This window comes from Bubalus bubalis, chromosome 3 (assembly GCF_019923935.1).
Source record: "Bubalus bubalis isolate 160015118507 breed Murrah chromosome 3, NDDB_SH_1, whole genome shotgun sequence".
Lineage (NCBI taxonomy): Eukaryota > Metazoa > Chordata > Mammalia > Artiodactyla > Bovidae > Bubalus > Bubalus bubalis.
Window position 1 is genome coordinate 122445745 of NC_059159.1, and position 22186 is coordinate 122467930.

The following is a 22186-nucleotide window of genomic DNA, read 5'->3' on the forward strand; positions in this document are numbered from 1 at the left end:
AGTCTGCTTTTTACATATTTATGTATTGATATAGAAATAAATTACATTCAACTATACAAACAGTAAAATATTTCTAATCATACTGTAGTGTATTAAGGCATGCAATGAAAAAATTGAGAAGTCTAGGGATATCAAAAGTAATGTTTCATTATCATTAGCCTGAAGTACACAGAGACCTGAGATACTTGGTAATGACCTGAACAATTTTATCATGTGGTGCAAATCTGACCTTGCAAGTTAACTGTAGTCAGTGGTGTTTAACTGGTACACTTGAGGATTAGTATTATCAAACTGTAGTTAGAATAAGACTAAACAGGCTTAAGTCTTTTGAAAGGGGGGAATAAATGGGCAAAGACAAAGTCCTGACCAAGAGTAGTCTAAGGACCTCAGTTTACTGTTAACCGAAAACCCGTGGAATCCAGTGGCTCTTCAGGCAGTGACTCAGGATCCAGGGCTGCCATCACCACAGCAGAAGAGAGCGCTGCATGGCCTACCGTTATGGTCCCTTGGTCAGAACCAGCCGCATGGGACTCGCTGCCTACAGTAGTTAAGTAGGGAGGTGGGAGAGAATGCACAGGTACTGACTGAGCAGCAAATGCCTCGGTAATATAAGACAAGTTTTGAGACATTCACAGTTCAAATGCAAACATTCTTTCAAATATGTTGGAAAACTGAGGGACACAATCAGTGACCCTGATTGGTCACTTTTCTGAATGCTTCTGTCAAGGAAGTACTGGAGCCAAAGGACTGCTTCCTGAAAGAGGGAGAATTGGGTTCTATTACTTAGCCTCTTTTTTTTTTTTTTGCATCCTATTTCCACTTTCAGCATGTAATAATATATAAGTAGATGGCTTTACTCTCTTCCTTTAGTCAAAGGAAAGCAATTAAACAAACATGTATGGAAAATGACGAGCTCCTCTTTCCGTATTATGTGGACAAGTTAGACATAACATACTATAGCTAATGTGAACCAATCTGCCCAACTATCTTTTGTATCTTATGGTTGACACAAATACAAAGAACTCCAGGCACCCACTTAATGTAACTTAACTGTTCAATGAGCTCATACCATGTACATGTGCCTACACTCGAGCTATCTTCTTGGCCTTTTTGAAGATATAAATATCTGCCACATGAGTTATAAAGCAAGTTGGTTTTATGTTTCTAAGTTGTTTACACAAACACAGAAACAAAATCTGAATTACTGCCTCAAAGTTAAGTTTGGCTGCTCGGAGGTCAAGAGCTCTATTTTCCTGCTGAAGTCCCCTACATCCCTCCCTCCAAACACACATGACCCCTACCCTTCCCTACCTAACACAGTAACACCAAACACAACCCAATGTTTTAAGTGTACATCATACATTTATTACCAACAACCCTCTCAACTCCAAAATTGGGCACAGGGATTAAAAATAAAAATTCATTGCACTACTTAGTAAAGCATTACTAGTAACTTTCATAAAAAATGTACAAACTTTGTTAAAAATTTATCAAGCCTTCAAATGATTTGGTTACAGATATTTATAATACGTACATTTAAAACTATATGTTAACTGATACAATGGAGTATGATTTGAGGAAATGACTCAGCAAATGATTCCAAAATACACCCCTGTGAGCTTTCCATAATCTGAAACAAATAGCAAAATGAGGTAACCAAATGTACCAACAGGGGGAAAATAGCTTTCTAATAAAGGCCTAAAGATATCTGTGAAAAATATTCTCGTAAGTGAGTTGGTAGATCTCATTTAAAATATTATAAGAGGCCCAAATATAAGAATCTTAACAAATCACATTTCAGAGTGTATAAAATCTAAATAGGCTTTCACATTTTCTAGATTTTGCTTGAAAAAATTCAGGACAGAAAATCCTAATGAGATCTTGATACCTGGAGGCCTTGTTTTTTTTTTTTTTCTTTTTGGGGAAGAGGGGGTGCTAAAAACAAACAAAGGTGGTATTTCATGCAAAGGAAAACAAAAAAACACAGCAGAGTTAAGGTGGTAAAGCCAATATTGTTTTAGGAGGAAAGGGGAAGGTGGCAAGAAACCAACATCTGCCTGCTACCTGGTGCATCACCTAAGGAGTCAGCAGCTGGGTACAAATCAACTGTTCTTTCTCTTCTGCTAGCCACACGGTTGCTAAATGTGGCTAGGTTGAGCTGGTTTGGAACACATGCATGTACGCTCCTAACACACACTAACTACTTAATAAGCAAATCTGCACACATCTCTAAGAGCCCCATGCGAAGAAAAGACATTCCCAAAGAGAGATCAGCCACAAGAGTGCAACAATTCTGGATTTTACCAAAATAGACCCTGCTGCCTCCTAAATTGCCAACGGCCTCTCAAAAATTTAATGGAAAAGGGGTAGTATGACAAGAATTCATCATCCCAGAGAGGGAAGAAAGAGCTACTTTTCCTAGTCATTAGTACAGTGTGCCTTGTTAATTAAGTATCTATATAAATTAGAAAAAGTGCTTTACTTGCATGCTTCAATAAAATGAATACTGAGTGTAGTAATGTTATGTTAGATCTGTACAGATATAAATTTTTTGCAGCTATATAAAAGAGTCTATGTATAAGATGGGCTTTTGCCATTTTAAACATGATTTTTTAATTAAAAAAAATAAAGATTAAACTATACGTGATTTGTAATGTAGTTGATTATTACGCCAGTAATTTTGGTCTTGAACACACTTTATTCATTAGGAACAGGTAGGGAATACTCTAATGATTTAAAAGTAACATGTGCATTTCACCACTGTTTAGATGTATTTCTGATGCACTGACAAATACAGGGGCAAACAAAGTATGCAAAATCCTACTTGTAGGACTAGATAGAGGCAACAGTGTCTGGAAAAGGGCAAAATTGTGCTTCTGTGTGAATTGACTTTACTGAACTCTAAGCTGTGATGAGCTTATAGTCTTCAAGGGAAGGCAAGTAGCATGGCAGTAACAAGTAGTTAACACTGTCTGAGTAGAAAACGGACACAGAGCCAAACGAAAGCTGAGGGTGGCAGCAAGTCATCCCAGTCCTGACTGGAGAGCTGCAGCCTGTGCCACTGCAACCAGAACAAGGGCATCAACTGCACGAAGAGGCAGACAACGGTGACGACACTACAAGAATGAGAGGGGAATTCAAACATTGCTACAAAAATGACTTCAAACAATCTGAATTATGCTCGAGGAACCTATTAAAAAAACAAAGAAACCCACACAGCTATGTATTCTTTTCAGAGCAACTAAATGCAGGTCAATTCCTGTTTTACAGCATTATTTTTTATACAAAAATCAAATCTTCATTTATACTGCAAGTATTCTGGACACCTGTTATATTAATTTTTTTCTCATTCAACAAAAAAGAAACGTGATAAAACATCAAAGCACACCAGGTCTAAGGAACTCGAGCTGTCACAGCGCTTGATCCATCCTGGAAATGAGGATTTCAATGAGAAGCACGCTTACTGAGGGGAGAAGAACTAGACAACTTTCAGAATTGGAGCTTGGCAGAACAGAAACATAGTCTTCTTAAAACAATTTTGTTGCCTATGGGAGCTTGAACAAATAACATATCAGAAGTCAAGCTGAGTTAACAGATTTTTTTCTGGTGGAAGTAGAGGAGGTGAGACTTCATGGGACCAGTGGTATTCTTAGAAATATATTACTCAAATATCTTCAGAATAGACTACAAACCTAAACATTAAAAGAAAAAAAAAAAAAAAAAATCACAAGCACGTCTGGCTAAGAAGCTTACTGAAAATGTAAAGGAAAACCAAGAGAGTATCAACATTCAAATCACTGATTGAAATGCTAATATTGCTAACTGATGATGTATGATATTGCACCTTCTTTTTGGAAACAGCAAGTTAGAGATTTAAAAATTTCTTTTGCACGACAAAAATCAAAATTTCAGGTTCATGGAGTGAGAATCTATTACACTTTTTCCTTAAGTGACCCAGTTGGGACCACCAACAAAGAGAAGGTGACAGCTGCCTGAAGCAAAGGAAGAAGGCTTTTCTCATTCCATTCACTGGGAGGGAAGGGGATGGAGTATTCAATGCTTATCGTTGATGCACCCTTAGCAATCAGTGTGCAACAGCAAACACAAGGGGGAAACCAGTGTACAGTACTAGTGCTGTTTAAATAACACACCAGATTATACATTGCAGCATAATTAAAACTACACACACATTCTTGGTACATGCTGGTATATAGGATCTCATACACACGTTAGCTACCATGCCCTCACACAAGTAGTTTCACACATTCTCTCTCTCTCACACACACAGATACATTTACCATCAACAGTCATACGCTGCACTCATTGCCACTCACAGTTTCTGAAGGCTCTATATAAGGTAGATTGCTATATCATCTGGAGCTACCACTTTTAATGAAAGCACATGCTAAAAGATCACGTCCACTGTAATCTTGCAGCAACACTCGGAATGATCACACAAAAACCAGGGAATGTTAGTGCACACACAAAATTAAGCTAAAGAAAAAGTCTTTGGAGTTCCAATCACACGGTTAGTATAACAATCCCATAATTGTGAAGACTAATTGTAAGCTTTTATAGTTGATTAAGTCACACAGTGCAAAGAAAGGTCCATTGACCCTTTTGGTAAAGGGAGGGCTGGAAGCCACACAGATTAAGTTCAATGGATAGTCCGTATATACATGTGATGAGGAACACCCAAACTAAATTTGTGCTCTTAGGTTGGTCATTCTGAATCCCGATGCACTTCTGAAGCATCAGCTCGGCAGATTGGGCAAGTACGATTTGCCTAAAACAAAAAAGAGAGCACTTGTCTGAATTTTGACTTACACTGTGAAACATATTAAAAGCAACAGAACTATTTTTACTTTCTACATAGTTTTTACATTCTCTGTTCCTTTAAGAAAGTACAATCATTTAATCTCTTAAAAATACTCCATAAACCTCTAAAACAATAATAGCCTATGAATAATTCTTTATTTGGTTTGTTTTAACATAGACAAGACTATCCATCACCACTTCAGCCAAATGTAATAACTGGCTTAAAATTAAAACTCCATCTCAATAAATGGCATTACCATTCGTTGTGCTGCTAAAATCAGAAACATAAGCAACACCTGCTCTCTTATGTTCTACAAAGCATTTTTTATCAAATGCTCTCATTTATATATTATGATAGCTCTCGAGTCAAGTACTCTTTTCATCCAGCTTCTACTATTTGTTCTCCATTTTGCCCAGTACATCCTTATTTCATCAACCTCCTCTATTACCTTCTTCAAGGAGTGGCCGTGATCTTTCTAAAACATGCTTTCAGGATCCAGTCCAAACTCTCGCACACTTCACAGTGACTTTGCAAAAAGCTGACTCCTGGTTTTAACTCTGAATCCCCTTCTCTCGCTACTCTCCCTCACACTCTAGCCATCAGCCACACAGAACCCATGCTTTTTTGGTCATCCTGTTCTCACATGTCAGGGCTATGCATATATAATAAGTTCCGTTTTCTAAAAAGCTTAGATTCTTTACCTTTAGGATTCAGTTTGGACAAAACTGGGTACCCTTAATCTGTGCTCACATGGAAGACTGATTCTACTTTAACTCATCTGTCTTCCTCTCCAATTTTCAAGTTATCTAAGCCAGTATTATCATCTCCTATTCAGAATAATCTAAAACAAACCAACCCTAAAGTTGACTTAAATTATTTTACTGTATCACATTTTCATCCTACTATTAAAAAAAATTTGGGGGGCTACACCCCACAGCATGTGTTTAGCTGTCCAACCAGGGCTTGATCCTGCGACCCCTGCACTGGAAGGCAGACTTTAAGCCTGGACTGCCAGCGAAGTCCCTTTATCCTACTATTAAAAAGAAGAAGAAAATAAGAAGTCCCTGAAATAATTTCACCCTGGCATACTACCAGAATTTGTGTCTTTGGAATTTTCCCTCCCATATACACAAAGGAGAAAATGGTCAGAATTATGAAAGCTGTGTTTCAATTTAATCAACCTCCACCAAACCATGGACTATGGTCAGTAAGAGAAAATTTAATGTCATTCTTTTCAGATGCCATCATTTTACCTTAAGCCATTTGTCGACACACTTGGCATGGAACTCATGGTTACAGGGTAAAACTCTAAGTAGCTGCCTTGACTCAAAATCACACATGCATACTACACACCTGGAATAAACCAGAAAGATTGTTTAACCATAAAACCAAGTAGTTTCTATTTTGTTACAACTATCGAAACCATAAAGCCATTTACTATCTCTTATCAAAATACCATGTAAATTTTAAAACTAAAATAATCTATCAAATACCCTTAAAAAAGCATGATGTTAAGACATTTAGTAAGAGTGCTTTGTTTTGCTTAGTGAGAGATCAACAAGAAAATTTCTGGTTTAACATCCAAGCCAGCCTTAATACTGAAGATACTATTATATTCAACAGTGTTGAAACAGCTGGACATTCATATGCAAAAGAATGTAGTTGGACTCCTACCTCACACAATATATGAAATTAACTAAAAAATGAAAAACCTAAATATAAGAGCTAAAAACTATTAAACTCTTAAAGAAAATACAAGTGTAGATCTTCATGACCTTGGAATAGGCAGTTCAGTTCAGTTCAGTCACTCAGTCATGTCCAACTCTTTGTGACCTCATGGACTGCAGCACACCAGGTCTCCCTGTCCATCACCAACTCCCGGAGTTTACTCAAACTCATGCCCATTGAGTCGGTGATGCCATCCAACCATCTCATCTTCTGTCGACCCCTTCTCCTCCTGCCTTCAATCTTTTGCAGCATCAGGGTCTTTTCAAATGAGTCAGTTCTTTACATCAGCTGGCCAAAGTATTGGAGTTTCAGCTTCAGCATCAGTTCTTCCAATGAATATTCAGGACTGATTTCCTTGAGGATGGACTAGCTGGATCTGCTTGCTGTCCAAGGGACTCTAAAGAGTCTTCTCCAACATCACAGTTCAAAAGCATCACTTCTTCGGTGCTCAGCCTTCTTTATGGTCAACTTTGACATCCATACATGACTCCTGGAAAAACCATAGCTTTGACTAGACGGACCTTTGTTGGCAAAGTAATGTCTCTGCTTTTTAATAAGCTTTCTAGGTTGGTCATAACTTTTCTTCCAAGGAGCAAGCGTCTTTTAATTTCATGGCTGCAGTCACCATCTGCAGTGATTTTGGAGGCCCCCAAAATAAAGTCCCTCACTGTTTCCACTGTTTCCCCATCTATTTGCCAGGAAGTGATGGGACCAGATAACAAGATCTCAGTTTTCTGAATGTTGAGCTTTAAGCCAACTTTTTCACTCTCCTCTTTCACTTTCATCAAGAGGCTTTTTAGTTCTTCTTCACTTTCTGCCGTAAGGGTGGTGTCATCAGCATATCTGGGGTTATTGATATTTCTCCTGGCAATCTTGATTCCAGCTTGTGCTTCATCCAGCCCAGCATTTCTCAAGATGTACTCTGCATAGAAGTTAAATAAGCAGGGTGACAATATACGGCCTTGACATACTCCTTTCCTGATTTGGAATCAGTCTGTTGTTCCATGTCCAGTTCTAACTGTTGCTTCCTGACCTGCATACACACTTCTCAGGAGACAGGTCAGGTGGTCTGGTAGTCTCATCTCTTGAAGAATTTTACACAGTTTGTTGTGATCCACACAGTCAAAGGTTTTCGTGTAGTCAATAAAGCAGAAGTAAATGGTTTTCTGGAACTCTCTTGCTTTTTCAATGATCCAATGGATGTTGGCCATTTGATCTCTGGTTCCTCTGCCTTTTCTAAATCCAGCTTGAACATCTGGAAGTTCACAGTTCATGTACTGTTGAAGCCTGGCTTGGAGAATTTTGAGCATTACTTTACTAGCATGTGAGATGAGTGCAACTGTGCAGTAGATTGAGCATTCTTTGGCATTGCCTTTCTTTGGGATTGGAATGAAAACTGACCTTTTCCAGTCCTGTGGCCACTACTGAGTTTTCCAAATTTGCTGGCATATTGAGTGCAGCACTTTCACACCATCTTCTTTTAAGATTTGAAATAGCTCAACTGGAATTCCATCACCTCCACTAGCTTTGTTCGTAGCGATGCTTCCTAAGGCCCACTTGACTTCACATTCCAGGATGTCTGGCTCTAGGTCAGTGATCACACCACTGTGATTATCTGGGTCGTGAAGATCGTTTTTGTACAGCTCTTCTGTGTATTCTTGCCACCTCTTCTTAATATCTTCTGCTTCTGTTAGGTCCCTACCATTTCTGTCCTTTATTGAGCCCATCTTTGCATGAAATGTTCCCTTGGTATCTCTCATTTTCTTGACGAGATCTCTAGTCTTTCCCTTCTTGATAAGATCTCTAGTCTTTCCCATTCTACTGTATTCCTCTATTTCTTTGCATTGATTGCTGAGGAAGGCTTTCTTATCTCTCCTTGCTATTCTTTGGAACTCTGCATTCAAATAGGCAATGGTTTCTTAAGCATGATATCAAAAGTGTAAGAAACAACAACCAAAAAAGGCAGATAAATTGAACTTTATCCTTTAAAATAAAGGGGGGTACTAAAGATGCTTTATAAATCTAAAGTGAAAAGACAACTCACTCATAGAATTAAAGATATTTTTGAAAATCATGTGTCTTACAAGGACCTATATATATAAAATATACATAACTCCTACAACTCAAAAGCAACCCAATTAAAAAACAAAGAATATGAATACACATTTCTCCAAAGAAGATACATAAATGGCCAGTAAGCATAGTAAGAGCTCAACATCACTAGCCCAGCTGGAAAATGAAAGCCAAAACCTCAAGAGGTAACACTTCATTCCCACTAGGGCTGCTAGAATCAAAAGACAGATAAAAACAAGCACTGGTGAGGATGGGGAGAAAAGGAAACTTCTGTACACTGCTGGTGGGAATGTAAAAGGGTGTGGCCTATTAGGAATGAAATGATACAAGCTACAATACGGTGGTCCTTGAAAACATTATGCTAAATCAAGGAAGCCAGACCCAAAAGACCCCATATGTTATATTGGTTCCATTTATATGAAATGTCCAGAACAGGCCAATCTATGGAGATAAAAGTAAATTAGACAGGGGCTGAGTCAGGGCTTTGAAGGGTTGGGGAGCAATGGGGAGTGGCTATTAATTGATAAGGTATTTCTACTGGGGGTGATGAAAATGGTATCAATTTGACTGTGATGATGGTTGCGAAACTCTCATTAATATACTTAAAAACCACTGGATTGTACACTTTAAATGTGAACTATATCTCAGTAGAGTTGCTATTAAGAAAGATGTTATAATAAGCAGAATCTTTAGGTAAACCCCTCAAATTTTACAGGAATGAGACTTTTCGATTTAATATAAAACATTCTAGAGTTAAAAACCCTAAGATTTCTAGGCTCATAAAAATCCAGAACAGCACTGTCTAGAACCTTCTCAGGTGATAGAAATGCCATATACCTGTATGTTTTGATACAGCATCACTGTCTAGTGCAACTAAAAATTTTAACTTTAACAGCTATCTTATTGGACAGCACAAGCCTAGACTATGAAAACGGTCATTACTTACCTTCATCAAGTTATCTTTGACTTTCACACTTTTATTTCATGAAGGTGGAAAAGTAAATTTAATACAGAAAGATGTCAGAAAAATGTACTTACAAAGTCTGTTCTGACTGGTGGTTGTTAGGATTGAACCGGTAAGAAGGAAGTTGTTCAATATCTGCTTTAGTCAGTCCTCGAGGCTTGGCCTCTCCCAGTCGCTCTGCTAGGTTTAACAGGGCCTATAGAGGGAAAGAAAGACGTATCTGCATATCCTTCTCTGAATTTTATATTCCAACATATATATTTTTTAAAACTAGTTTTATTATGGAAAAATTTTAAATATATACCAAAGTAGAAAAAGAGTATAAAGAAATTACTTCCATATGCCCATTACCCAGGCTCAACAGTTCATGGCTAATTTTATTTCATTTTTCACTGTCCACTCCTATATCCACATTATTTTGAAAGAAACCTAAAACATGGTATTTCACTGGTAAGATAGTTCTGCTTTTATGTTTAAGGCAGTCTGTCAACCTCGGCATTTTGGACACTTGAGGCTTGGGTCAAGTTTTGTTGTGGGGGGTTGTCCTACGCACTGCAGGATGTTTAGCAGTAACCCTGGTCTCTACAATATCTGCAGTGGCTCAGCACTGAAGAATCTGCCTGCAACGCAGGGGCCGCAGGAGCCGCGGATTCAATCCCTGGATGTGGAAGATCCCCTGGAGAAGGGAATGGCAATCCACTCTAGTATTCTTGCCTGGAGAATCCCATGGACTGAGGAGCCTGGCGAGGAGGATCGCAGAGAGTCAGATATGACTGAAGCAACTTAGCCCATGTGTGTTGGTCTATACAAAGGTTATCTCTAGACTTTGCTAAATACCTTTTAAGGGATAAAACTATCCCCAGGTTGAGAACCACCAGCACTTTAAAAACTAAAAGACTATTTAAAATATAACAACAGAACATCATTACACTCTCCAAACTAGTAATTCCTTAATGTTAAATATCTTTGATTGTTTCAATTATTTTCAATACTCTTTGCAATAGTTTGTTCAAATTAGGATCCAAATAAACCATGTTACCACTGCCTGATGTCTCAAGTATCTATTTTTACTCTTCTATTTGTTAAAGAAACCAAGTCAACCGCCTGTAGAAGTTCCCAGTCTGAATTTTGCTGACTGAACCTCCCCACACTGATTCCTGTGGTTTAATACATTCCTTGTCTCCTCTCAGTTCAGTTCAGTTCAGTCACTCAGTCATGTACAACTCTTTGCGACCCCATGAATCGCAGCACGCCAGGCCTCCCTGTCCATCACCAACTCCCAGAGTTCACCCAGACTCATGTCCATCGAGTCAGTGATGCCATCCAGCCATCTCATCCTCTGTTGTCCCCTTCTCCCCCTGCCCCCAATCCCTCCCAGCATCAGAGTCTTTTCCAATGAGTCAACTCTTCACATGAGGTGGCCAAAGTACTGGAGTTTCAGCTTTAGCATCATTCCTTCCAAAGAAATCCCAGGACTGATCTTCTTCAGAATGGACTGGTTGGATCTCCTTGCAGTCCAAGGGACTCTCAAGAGTCTTCTCCAACACCACAGTTCAAAAGCATCAATTCTTTGGCGCTCAGCCTTCTTCACAGTCCAACTCTCACATCCATACGTGACCACAGGAAAAACCATAGCCTTGACTAGACGAACCTTTGTTGGCAAAGTAATATCTCTGTTTTGAATATGCTATCTAGGTTGGTCATAACTTTCTTTCCAAGGAGTAAGCGTCTTTAAAAAAATAAAGACTGACACTGTTTCCCCATCTATTTCCCATGAAGTGATGGGAATGGATGCCATGATCTTCGTTTTCTGAATGTTGTGCTTTAAGCCAACCTTTTCACTCTCCACTTTCACTTTCATCAAGAGGCTTTTTAGTTCCTCTTCACTTTCTGCCATAAGGGTGGTATCATCTGCATATCTAAGGTTATTGATATTTCTCCCTGCAATCTTGATTCCAACTTGTGTTTCTTCCAGTCCAGCGTTTCTCATGATGTACACTGCATATAAGTTAAATAAGCAGGGTGACAATATACAGCCTTGATGTACTCCTTTTCCTATTTGGAACCAGTCTGTTGTTCCATGTCCAGTTCTAACTGTTGCTTCCTGACCTGCATATAGGTTTCTCAAGAGGCAGATCAGGTGGTCTCTACTTCCTATAATTTGGAAGGTTTTACTATTTCCATTATACGGCTCAGCATGTCTTGTTTTTATGTTAGCACTGATGCAACACTGCCTAGGATCCATTAATTCATTAAAAATTGTAATATTCTATTACTCTTTATTTATTAGGTAAAATGCTTTTTATATTGATCAACTGCCTCATATCAAACTATACTTAGTTGCATAATTTATATGAATTGGAAGGATAAGACCAACGAATTTATTTTCTATTGTTTTTTTTTGAAGTATCACTCATGAACTCATGGATTTTAACTCAGGTGGTAGTTTCAACACATTGTAGCTGTTATGTTTATTGATTTTACCCTGCTGCTGCTGCTGCTAAGTCGCTTCAGTCGTGTCCGACTCTGTGCGACCCCATAGACGGCAGCCCACCAGGCTCCCCCGTCCCTGGGATTCTCCAGGCAAGAACACTGGAGTGGGTTGCCATTTCCTTCTCCAGTGCATGAAAGTGAAAAGTGAAAGTGAAGTCGCTCAGTCGTGTCGACTCTTCGCGACCCCATGGACTGCAGCCTACCAGGCTCCTCCGTCCATGGGATTTTCCAGGCAAGAGTACTGGAGTGGGGTGCTATTGCCTTCTCCATGATTTTACCCTAGTCCCTCCATTTTCCTGGTTTTCCATAGTTCTAACTGTTCGTTTGCTTTCTACAATCAGGCAGCCATGTACAGGTCGCTTGCCCCCCACCCCCTTTTTTAAGGCTACCACTGGTTAAGAGAATATGTAACATGGTTAAGAGAATAGGTAACAAAGAAACATTGATGGACAACGAGAGGAATAAGTTTAACTTTCTGTAGACTCAATAATCAATGCTGTGGTAACTGCTGCTACTTCTGGTACAGCCTTACTTGGAGAAATGGGTCACCTAAAAGACCCTTTCCCCATTCCCCATGCATGCCCCCCAGTGTCTCTAAATGCTAAATAGATGGTAACTTGTTAAATTTTATCGATGCTGACTACAATTAGCTATAAAATTTATGATACAGGTGATATATCTTTTATACCTCTATTTTATATTCTATAGGATACTTGGGTCAACTAATACAATTTATTGACTACTATGTTAAGGCCTTATTGGATGGAGAGTAAAATGATATTGAGCCCTTAAATCTACATGATCAGAAGGCAAGACAACTGAAGGCAGGACATAATAATTATGCATAGTTGTATAACACCTATGAGGGCAAAAAGGAGAAAGACTCATACAGACCTGGGAATAGACCAGAACTGCCTTTCACAGAGGCAGCATTAGTTGGGTCTTGAAAGACAGCCATGTGTAAGAAGTGGGCAAAGTTCTTAAGAAGAATCAAGGGGAGTAAAGGCACTGAAGCAAGGATGTACAGGAGAGACTCAAAAAATGATGAGTACTCTGGAATAGGGAGTACTGGAGGCATGCATACTATGATAAAACCACAAATAGCAAATACTTTCTTGACTGGATTAAAGTACAACTTTGCAGAAGAGTAAACATGTCCACCCCAAATATAATTTAGAAAGAGACTCTAACGCCAAACACAAAATATTTTTCTTTTACTGGGTTCACTGTTTTTACCACTGATATGTATATGATCTGTTTAACAGAGAGCTGTCTTGCTTTCAGCAATATGACTTATGATAATTATAGTACAGAATGCCTAAAGGATAACCAACTCCTTTTCTTACTACTCTGTTCAAAACTAGCATAAACAGTGTAGAAACATAAAATTATTATAGCCCATTTCTCAAGAAATCTGAGACTGGAATCCAAAGGACACTGCAATGTGACTGTACATGCAGAAAGTAACATAACAGCATTTTAAAAATGACAAAAGAATACAGCATTTGGCCTGATTTCTTCCACATGCATTGAAAAGGGGGGAGGGATGCTGTAAGACTATGTGTGTCTTTCCTCTCTGTACCCAGATTCCATTTACCTAAAAACAAATAACAAAAAACCTGTTCCAGTATTTATACTGTATAGAGACCAAGTGAGGCTGGGGTAAGCAGCAGCCAGCCAGCAGTACCAAAACAAAGTCAGTCACTCACATTCAACATTTCCAAATCCAAATATGTCTCCCAACCCTTTAACTGTCCATTCTACTCCAAACCTCAAGTAATATAGCAATGTCAACATCATCTAAATTAAGTGGTATTATCCATTTGCCCTGACATCTTGGAGGTAGCCCTCCTCACAAGCTACTGCAGTCCTTTTGCAGAGCATCTTCTCTTGGAACCCTCCCACTCACAACCCTGACACTACCATAATCCATTCAATGATCAAATCCTGTTGATTCTAGTGTTAAAATGTCTGTTAAAGTGTATTCTTTTCTACTTCAAGTCTTCATAGTTCACAACTTGCATGGTTTTATAATTTACTGTCTGGTAAAAACTGGTTACCTTGCCACCAACTCTGAACCACTTCATCTATTTCTTCATGCTACTAATTCTGACTCTTTAAGATAGCAATCTGATCGATAAACACCAAAATATTTAGTGGTTCCTTCCTCCCACAATATTCAAAATTATGTTCATTCTGTACCAGGGCAAGCACAGGGCACTCAAATACAACCAGTTGAGTTTTTCAATCAAATCTCCAGTTTCTCCTCTCACTTTAGCCAGACATTATGTTCTTCCTCAAGAATATCCAGCATTCCCCTGCCTCAATCTTAGGCATGAAAAAGCTTTCCCATCCTTCAGGAACTGACTCTTCACACTTCTGCGGCCGCAAAATGTTTTCAGAATATCCAATCATAATTCATCATTTTCTCATTTACATTCTCTCATAGGAATTGTATGTAATTCTAATAGAGAACACCAGTCTATCTTGTTATCATAACTATGTGGCACATGTTGAAATAATTTTTGATATATTTGTATCTTGAAATATACAGTGGATTTACCTAGTGTTTAATTAGATGAATGAGTTGAGTAGTACAGTATTTTTATGCATACAAAGTTCTCCAAATCAACTCACAGTTCATCTACTAACCTCGTAATTTTCTACTTCTCCATCTTCCACATCCAATTCAAAGCTGAAAGTTGGGCCCACTGCAGGTGGCACTGGAAGCATTGATCTGCAGTGAAAATAACCAACACAAGGACTGATACATTAATGCATTATATCAGTGAACAGGATGAGAACATGGCCAGTGCTACAGGGATAAAGAATAATCAGTGTTGATCAGCGACAACCCTTTAAAGAAACTGATTTTACTAGCAATAAACAATTAAAAACTGACATTAAAAGAATATCATTTGCAATAGCATAAAAAACATGAAATATTATAGATGAATTTAACAAAACATGTGCAAGACCTGTAAAATAAAAACTGTAAAAATACTGCTAGGATAAATTTGAAAAGGTAATAGACAGAGAAATATACCATATAAGTAGGTCAGAAGATTTAATATTGTTAAAGATGTCAATTCTCCTCCAAAACTCATCTATGGATTTCATGTAATCCCTACCAAATTCCAGCTTTTTTAAAGTAGAAACTGATTTGCTGATTTTAAAATTTATATGGACATGCAAAAGACTTTAAATAAAATCAGTTTAAGAACAAAATTAGGAGATTTATAGTATCTGATTTTAAAATAAAGCTACAATTTTCAAAATAGTATGATATAGGCACATAGCCGTCTGGTATAAAAACAACATTCCCTAGCCTTTCTAGAAGTACTTACAGACATGCGTCTAGATTCTAACCAACAGGATGTCGGCAGGAGTCACACATGCAACCTCTAGGAATTATCCTTGAGAGGAAGCAGGTAGGCAGAGAGATTCAGTTTCATTTTTGCTAGCTAGAATGTGGATGTGATGGCCAGAGCCTGAGAAGTCATCTTATATCATGCAGAGGAAACCATAAAATTTTGAGGATGGTAGACCCATTCTTCAGAGTTATGGAGCTAACAGACCATGTCTGAATCACCTAATTCTAGACTTCACTGCACGAGAAAGATAAAAAGAACTATGATGTTTAACCTATGGGTGTTTCTGTTACAAACCTAATCCTAGCAGAGTATTTCTAAGGTACAGATATAACTTTTCTCTCTCGCTTCCCTTGAGAGAAGTGGCAGCATTAAATGCTAGATACCCATGGAAGGTGGCGAGTGACGCCTGCTGTGCAAGAGGCAAACCATTTAGCTTCTCTACCTAACTTCTGGTGCACCCCTGCCCCTGCTCTTCTCTTTCAGCCTTAAATGGTCCCCCACTCCAACCTCTTAACATCAAATAAAAACAAGTATCTAAGACATATAAAATTGTTCATAAAAGGAAGAGTATCTCAAGGCTGTCAAAATTCAGAACTCAATAAAGAATAAGACAGAACTTACAACACATATGGTAGTAAGCTGGGATGGTAGGGGGGTGGTGGTATGGGCTGCTGGGATCGGTATCTACTGCGTCCTGTGAGCCTCCGAGGCATAAATGGAGGATAAGGCTGTAGAGAAAAAATGTTAAGACAATTTAACATCATTCCACATCCACAACTTTTTAAGGTGTTAAATAAAGTCTCTTCTTTTTTAAAAACCTAGAAAGTTACTTATTGTTCAAGGGTATTTAGTATTTCTTAAATGTTAACAAAGGTGCAGCAACTAGTTTAAAACAAGAATACTCTTAGGTGTGCTTCTAAACACAATTTTCCAACTGACTGCAAGAATACATTTAGAATTCAAAACATGTAGAGTTATACTGAAGCAGAACTCAAAACAAGTTAGTTACCAAAGCGAGGAATAAATTAATAACAACGAATGAAAACTTACTACTCCATATGAAACCTCCTGATGCAAAGGATCATGTGTTAGGAACTGCAAAGGAGCTGATGGAGGTAATGTCGGGGGATGGGCAGATGGAGGGTAAGTAAAACCTCCCACAGGAAGATGTTCTCCTAAGAGTTCCACTTCGTTTTCTATCCTTTGCAGAGGCTGAGGGGGGGAAAAAGCAAACTAATATACTTCCAGTGTTTAGATAGATAGACTGTGCTTTATAACAAAAATCAAAAAACCCAAAGATATCTTTTGGGTCATGCCTTTCCTGATGTTCACATCAATCTAAATTCATACATGTGGACGTATAGCCTACAGTAAAATCGTACTGCCTTTAACTGAATTTCATAAGAAAATCTCTCAAGCATGTTATTACACATTTCCACTATTCACTATAGGATACATATCTTTCACTATTTGAACTTTCCCTTAAAAATGATATAAGGAAAGACAAAAAGTCATGTAGTAAGCCAGTTACATGAAAGTTGAAGTTACTTAAGTCATGGCACACTGAACTACATCAATTTCAGACACAACCTTTTAACGACGAAATCAAAGATGGTGTATACTGTAAATGAGAACTAGGGCTAAATAGTATAGAACACAGCAGGCAGTTATTTTATAGTAGAAAGCTTACGGGCTTTGGCATTAGACAAACTCTTGGTGCTGTAAATAATGAGCCCTGTGGCTCTTATAGAAATTACTTAATCTGAACCTTAATACTGTCAGCTGTAGAACTGACATGTTCACAGCCTACTTCCGAAGTGTGATCTGAACACCAAGACAATGTTCAGAAAGCACACAGAGCTTTGCAAAGCACATAGCCTATGTTGCCCCCTCCCCCCAATCTTTTATAAAAAAATAGCTTGAGATAAAATTCACATACTATAAAATTCACCCTGCTAAGGGGTACAATTCAGTGGATTTTAGTATATTCACAAGAGTTGTACAATCATCACCACTGTCTAATTTCCCTCAGACATTCCCAAGTTCTAGACAACTGCTAATGTACTTTATATTTCTATATACTTGCTTATTTTGGATATCTCATATATATGGAATCACACAGGATGTGGCCCTTGTATCTGGCTTCTTTCACTTAGCATGGTTTCAAGGTTCATCCATCTTGTAGTCTGTATATTAGTACTTTGTTCTTTTTGGAGTTGAATAATCATCTACTGGATGCATATACCATGCCTTGTTTATCCACTCATCAGTTAATGGACATCTGGAATGTTTCCACTTATGGCTATCAGGAATAATGTTGCTATGAACATCTGTGTACACATTCTGGGGCTGATGCTTTCAATCTGATCTCTTGGGAACAAATGTTAGTCTAACTTCTTCCCACAGTTAAGAGAATAGCAACACATTATTCAAATACAAGTAACTGCTAACAGTTACTTTGGAAAGTTATGTATGCTTGTATGATGGCTAAATTTAGTTTTAACCTTGAATTCCCAGGTACTGGAAGCTTCCTAAGGAACATCCTGGCATGAATCCTGTCCTGATTCTAATAAAAGATTTTCTTGTGGGAGTAGTTTCAACTTTTCAGATTAGCCAAACTTCTGTCATAACTGGCTTCTAGTTTTCAGGAAAGCAGCCAGGTAAGCTCGTATCTCACCTCTTCCTGAGCCTAAGCATGGTGTATAAATCCTAAGTAAAGCATGGTCAGGCTCTGTTAGGGTAAACCATCAAGCTCCATTCACAAGGCCATTTCCACTCAAAGCACTTCCATATGTTCTTTCCCTTATTCTCCTCTAATCATGGTTCAGATGTTCAACTTGGCCTGTCTAGAAAACAATGGGGCCTTCTTCCTGTGTGTGTTTCCCCACACTGATCCCTCCAGCCCCTGGAAATATTATGCCTCTCAGCTATATTCCAGCTCCAGGACAGACTGAACTATGCAAACAGAGTATCTCAACTACTTTTCATCAGAACACAGCATAAAACCACCCTTTGGAAAAAAACAATTGAGGTTCAAAGGATTACTTACTGGCCTAAATGAATATAAATATTATTCTAACAAGTATAAACATTTTTATAATATTTTCATTTTCCCATTTTAGAAACGTATGAAAGGAAAAACTAGAACTGTGTTTTTTTCCTCCAGATTCAATTTCCAAAGGATTGCAGATACAAAAGAATAAATTTGATTAGACAAGTTTCATATAAAATAACTAGAAAAACTTAATAAACCAAGTAACTGTAGGTACAATTATCGCTTATATATATTTCTAGGTGTGGGGGTTCTTAGTTCTTATAAGAACCAGGAAAGTGTCATAGTTACAATTTTTAAATGATAACAACTTAAACATCTACTAAATTAATCTGCCTTTTACGTCTAAACATTCTGTAAAAGTTAAAGACAGAGAGATACCTACCGATCGAGACTGCTGTGTTTGGAAAGGGACAAACTGGCTTGGAGGCGGCAAATGAGGAGGGTGATGGGGAGAAAGATGGGGAGGATGTAAAATAAACGGATCACTGGAAATAAGGGGTGGAAATGCAGCATACGGTACTGGTAAGTGCTGAACAGAACATGCTTGAAGCATCTGTAAGAGAAATCATTTTTTGTTGAGAGTATCAGAATATATTAATTAAAAAAAAAACTATACAATCAGATTGAAATGTTACTCCCAGAATCATAAAAATGTCTTAATAACCTATAGTAACAATGAGATACTTATACATTTTTGCATTTATTAGTAAAATAAATTGTAACTAGTAATTATTCTGGATTTTACATAGCTCTTATTAATCAATCAAAACACCTATCTTTTACTTAAGCTTTTGTAATACCTATGAAAATGAAGGGAAAGTGCCACAGAGAAGGAATCTCTTCCCACTTGGCTTAAAATGTAGCAGACATTACTACTTTCCAAGAAGCTGTCCTTTTCAATCTTGTAGATTTTTTTATTTCTAAGAGCCCAATTCACAACTAAATGCTTTATGATCTCTCAATATTTTAGTTTGCTAATTTAGCACATTGGTTCTATAATCTATTAATGAGAAACCATGCATGGGTAAATTAATCTGTTAAACTGGTGTTAATATTTGTATGTATGTGTTTGTTTTAATCTCAAATTCAGACAGGATTATTAGGATTATATTAAGATTTAGCAAAGTGCTTTACTTTGAAGACTTTATTGACCTTAGACCAGTCATTTAAATTCTCTGGTTTTCAGCAACCTATTTTTCAAATAAGGGGGCTGAACTAGGGGCTGGTAAAGGACAAAGTGTAAGAGGCAAAGAAGTGAGTGTGAACTCCTGTTTTCTCATGCTAATTGCTTCTATGATATTAAGCACACCATTTTGAATTTCATCATTTAGAAAATGAGGGTACTATTTTCATCACAGGCTTCCTATAGTATGGAATAAGTAAGTCTAAGCAATTCAAAGTGCCTATTAAAAACCCAGCAAGTGCTGAGACTATTAATGTTGATCACCAAATTCTCTGAGACTTAATTACTAATCAGTTCAATATCCTAAGTTAAAACCTGAAGGACAATCTTTATTAAGGTTTAATTATAAACAGTGCAGACATGTGAAGGAACATGCTTTGACCTTCAAAGAATGTTAAAATATGTGTAATTTAATTAATGTAAAAACATATGAAGTTTTAAAGCTAATTCTACTTTACTGTTACTGTATAGGTGCAACTGAGATTTCTGTTGCAATAAAACTGCATTTTTTTACTTGAATGTGAAAAGCTCCAAGTCTCTTGTGTTTTGTTTATATAACATATTTAGCCACTCTATAGAAGTACTGCACAGACTTACTGGAGGAGGCACACTACAGACAGGGAGGTGCTGTCCACTGAAAACCACAGAGCATCCTGGGACCTGTTGTGTACTGCAAGCAGGGATGTGCTGGCCTGTGCAGAGGGGAATCCCATGTGGTGCCACTGTTGTTACTGTGTAAGAAACAGGGACGGTGCCCTGATGGAGCTATTAGAAAAGAGAAACAGAACAGAAAGATGTGAGTGTGAGTTTGGATAAACTTTTAACAGTTTGGATAAAACATCAATTATTAAAAATTAAAATCTGGGCATTTGTTGATTCTACTCTTAGCTGCAAAGATTGTTCACAATGTACTTCTGCAACAGTTTCAACCAAAATATTCTTGTTACTGTAGAGAAAAGCTGTTTCAAGAGCAGTATATGATATCCATTGAACTGGGCCTGACTCTTCACTCAAAAAAACTTGTAAAGTCCAGGAGATAATGAACTGCTATATTAACTCTTCAAGCCTGCTCTATAGAGCAGAAAACTTTTCTAAGGAGGAAATCTGAAAAAAAGAAACATGTCTGCTAATAACCTGCTCACATTCAACAGGAGGGAAAAAACCATTTGTTTAATCCAACTAGTGAAACAGAGAAGGCAACGGCACCCCACTCCAGTACTCTTGTCTGGAAAAGCCCATGGATGGAGGAGCCCGGTGGGCTGCAGTCCATGGGGTCGCTAAGAGTTGGACACGACTGAGCGACTTCACTTTCACTTTTCACTTTCATGCACTGGAGAAGGAAATGGCAACCCTCTCCAGTGCTCTTGCCTGGAGCATCCCAGGGACGGGGGAGCTTGTTGGGCTGCCGTCTATGAGGTCGCACAGAGTCAGACACGACTGAAGCGACTTAGCAGTAGCAGCAGCAGTGAAACGTTATGTAGCATTTTTAAAAAAATAAATAATTCCCTTGTCCCCTGGTCATTTTATTCCCATCCTATCTATCTGGAAGCAAATGACATTTAAAAATGTGTCCTCCTCTATCATTCTCCATGAGCATATAAACATATGCATGAACTACTGTCATGCTTGTTTTTGTTCTTAACAGAAATGAGATATTACCCTGCAACTTACTTTTTCCAATTAATATTGTAGATATCTCTTTAAAGAAATTAAAGCCAATTCATTCTTTTTGACACTAACAAGATATTTCAAATACAGTCATCACTTTAACACAATCCTATCATTCATATACTAAAGGACTTTACCTTGTATCACCTTTTACCAATACAAATAACAGCCATAAAAAACATCACTGAACATATATCCTTACACATTAGTTTCATTTATTTCACAGGGATTACTGGGTAAAGGGGTGAATGTATTTTAAACTTTAGCAAAAGTCTGGATGGATTAAATCCCAATCCCAATGGTAGTTAACAAGACTCTCAGCACCTCCACTCAAGGCAGATGTACAATATTTGCATAATAAGCATGCTTGCTTGTTATATACAAATACTACAATGGGGGAAGGGGGAAAAACCAGTATCTACCGGATTTACTTTAAATTTGTATTTCTCAGACTAGAGAGGTTGAACATCTTTTAATATGCTTATTAATCATCTAGATTTCCTTTTATGTAAATAATCTATATCCTTTGTTCACTGCCCACTTTCTATAAGGCTGTCCATTCATATTAACTTATAGTTTGGCTTTTTACTTAGAGATAGATGTAATATTTTCTCAGTCTATGATTTCTCTTTTGATAAATCTTTTATTTAATGGTAAATCAACATTCCCCTTTCCTCTAAACTGAACTACCTCTTTCTTTCTATTCAGTAACTTCCCAAACATACCTAGATCTATTTTGTGCCAAATTTGTGTTGTCTCAATTATAGTCTCTTACTAGAAAAGTCAGTATCTAGTAAAACAAGTTCTTCTCATTATCATACTTTCTTCT

The 22186-nt window shown here is 37.7% G+C and overlaps 1 protein-coding gene across 11 annotated transcripts in view; it reads right to left on the minus strand.

The window, feature by feature from the left end:
• Positions 1-1342: 1342 nt before the first annotated feature.
• RNF38 (ring finger protein 38) overlaps positions 1343-22186 on the minus strand; it is a 121263-nt gene continuing 100419 nt past the window's right edge. For 9 of the 11 annotated variants that reach the window (XM_045165086.1, XM_045165087.1, XM_045165085.1 and 6 more), the window contains 8 exons: positions 20287-20454; positions 18889-19059; positions 16502-16663; positions 16073-16179; positions 14730-14814; positions 9659-9780; positions 6073-6172; positions 1343-4786 (listed from right to left, as the gene is read on the minus strand). In XM_045165086.1, the coding sequence (XP_045021021.1) occupies positions 4724-4786; positions 6073-6172; positions 9659-9780; positions 14730-14814; positions 16073-16179; positions 16502-16663; positions 18889-19059; positions 20287-20454 (978 nt within the window). In that variant the 3' untranslated portion in view covers positions 1343-4723. The remainder of the gene's footprint in view (positions 4787-6072; positions 6173-9658; positions 9781-14729; positions 14815-16072; positions 16180-16501; positions 16664-18888; positions 19060-20286; positions 20455-22186) is intronic. The other 2 variants (XM_045165089.1, XM_045165088.1) reach the window with 2 other exon arrangements.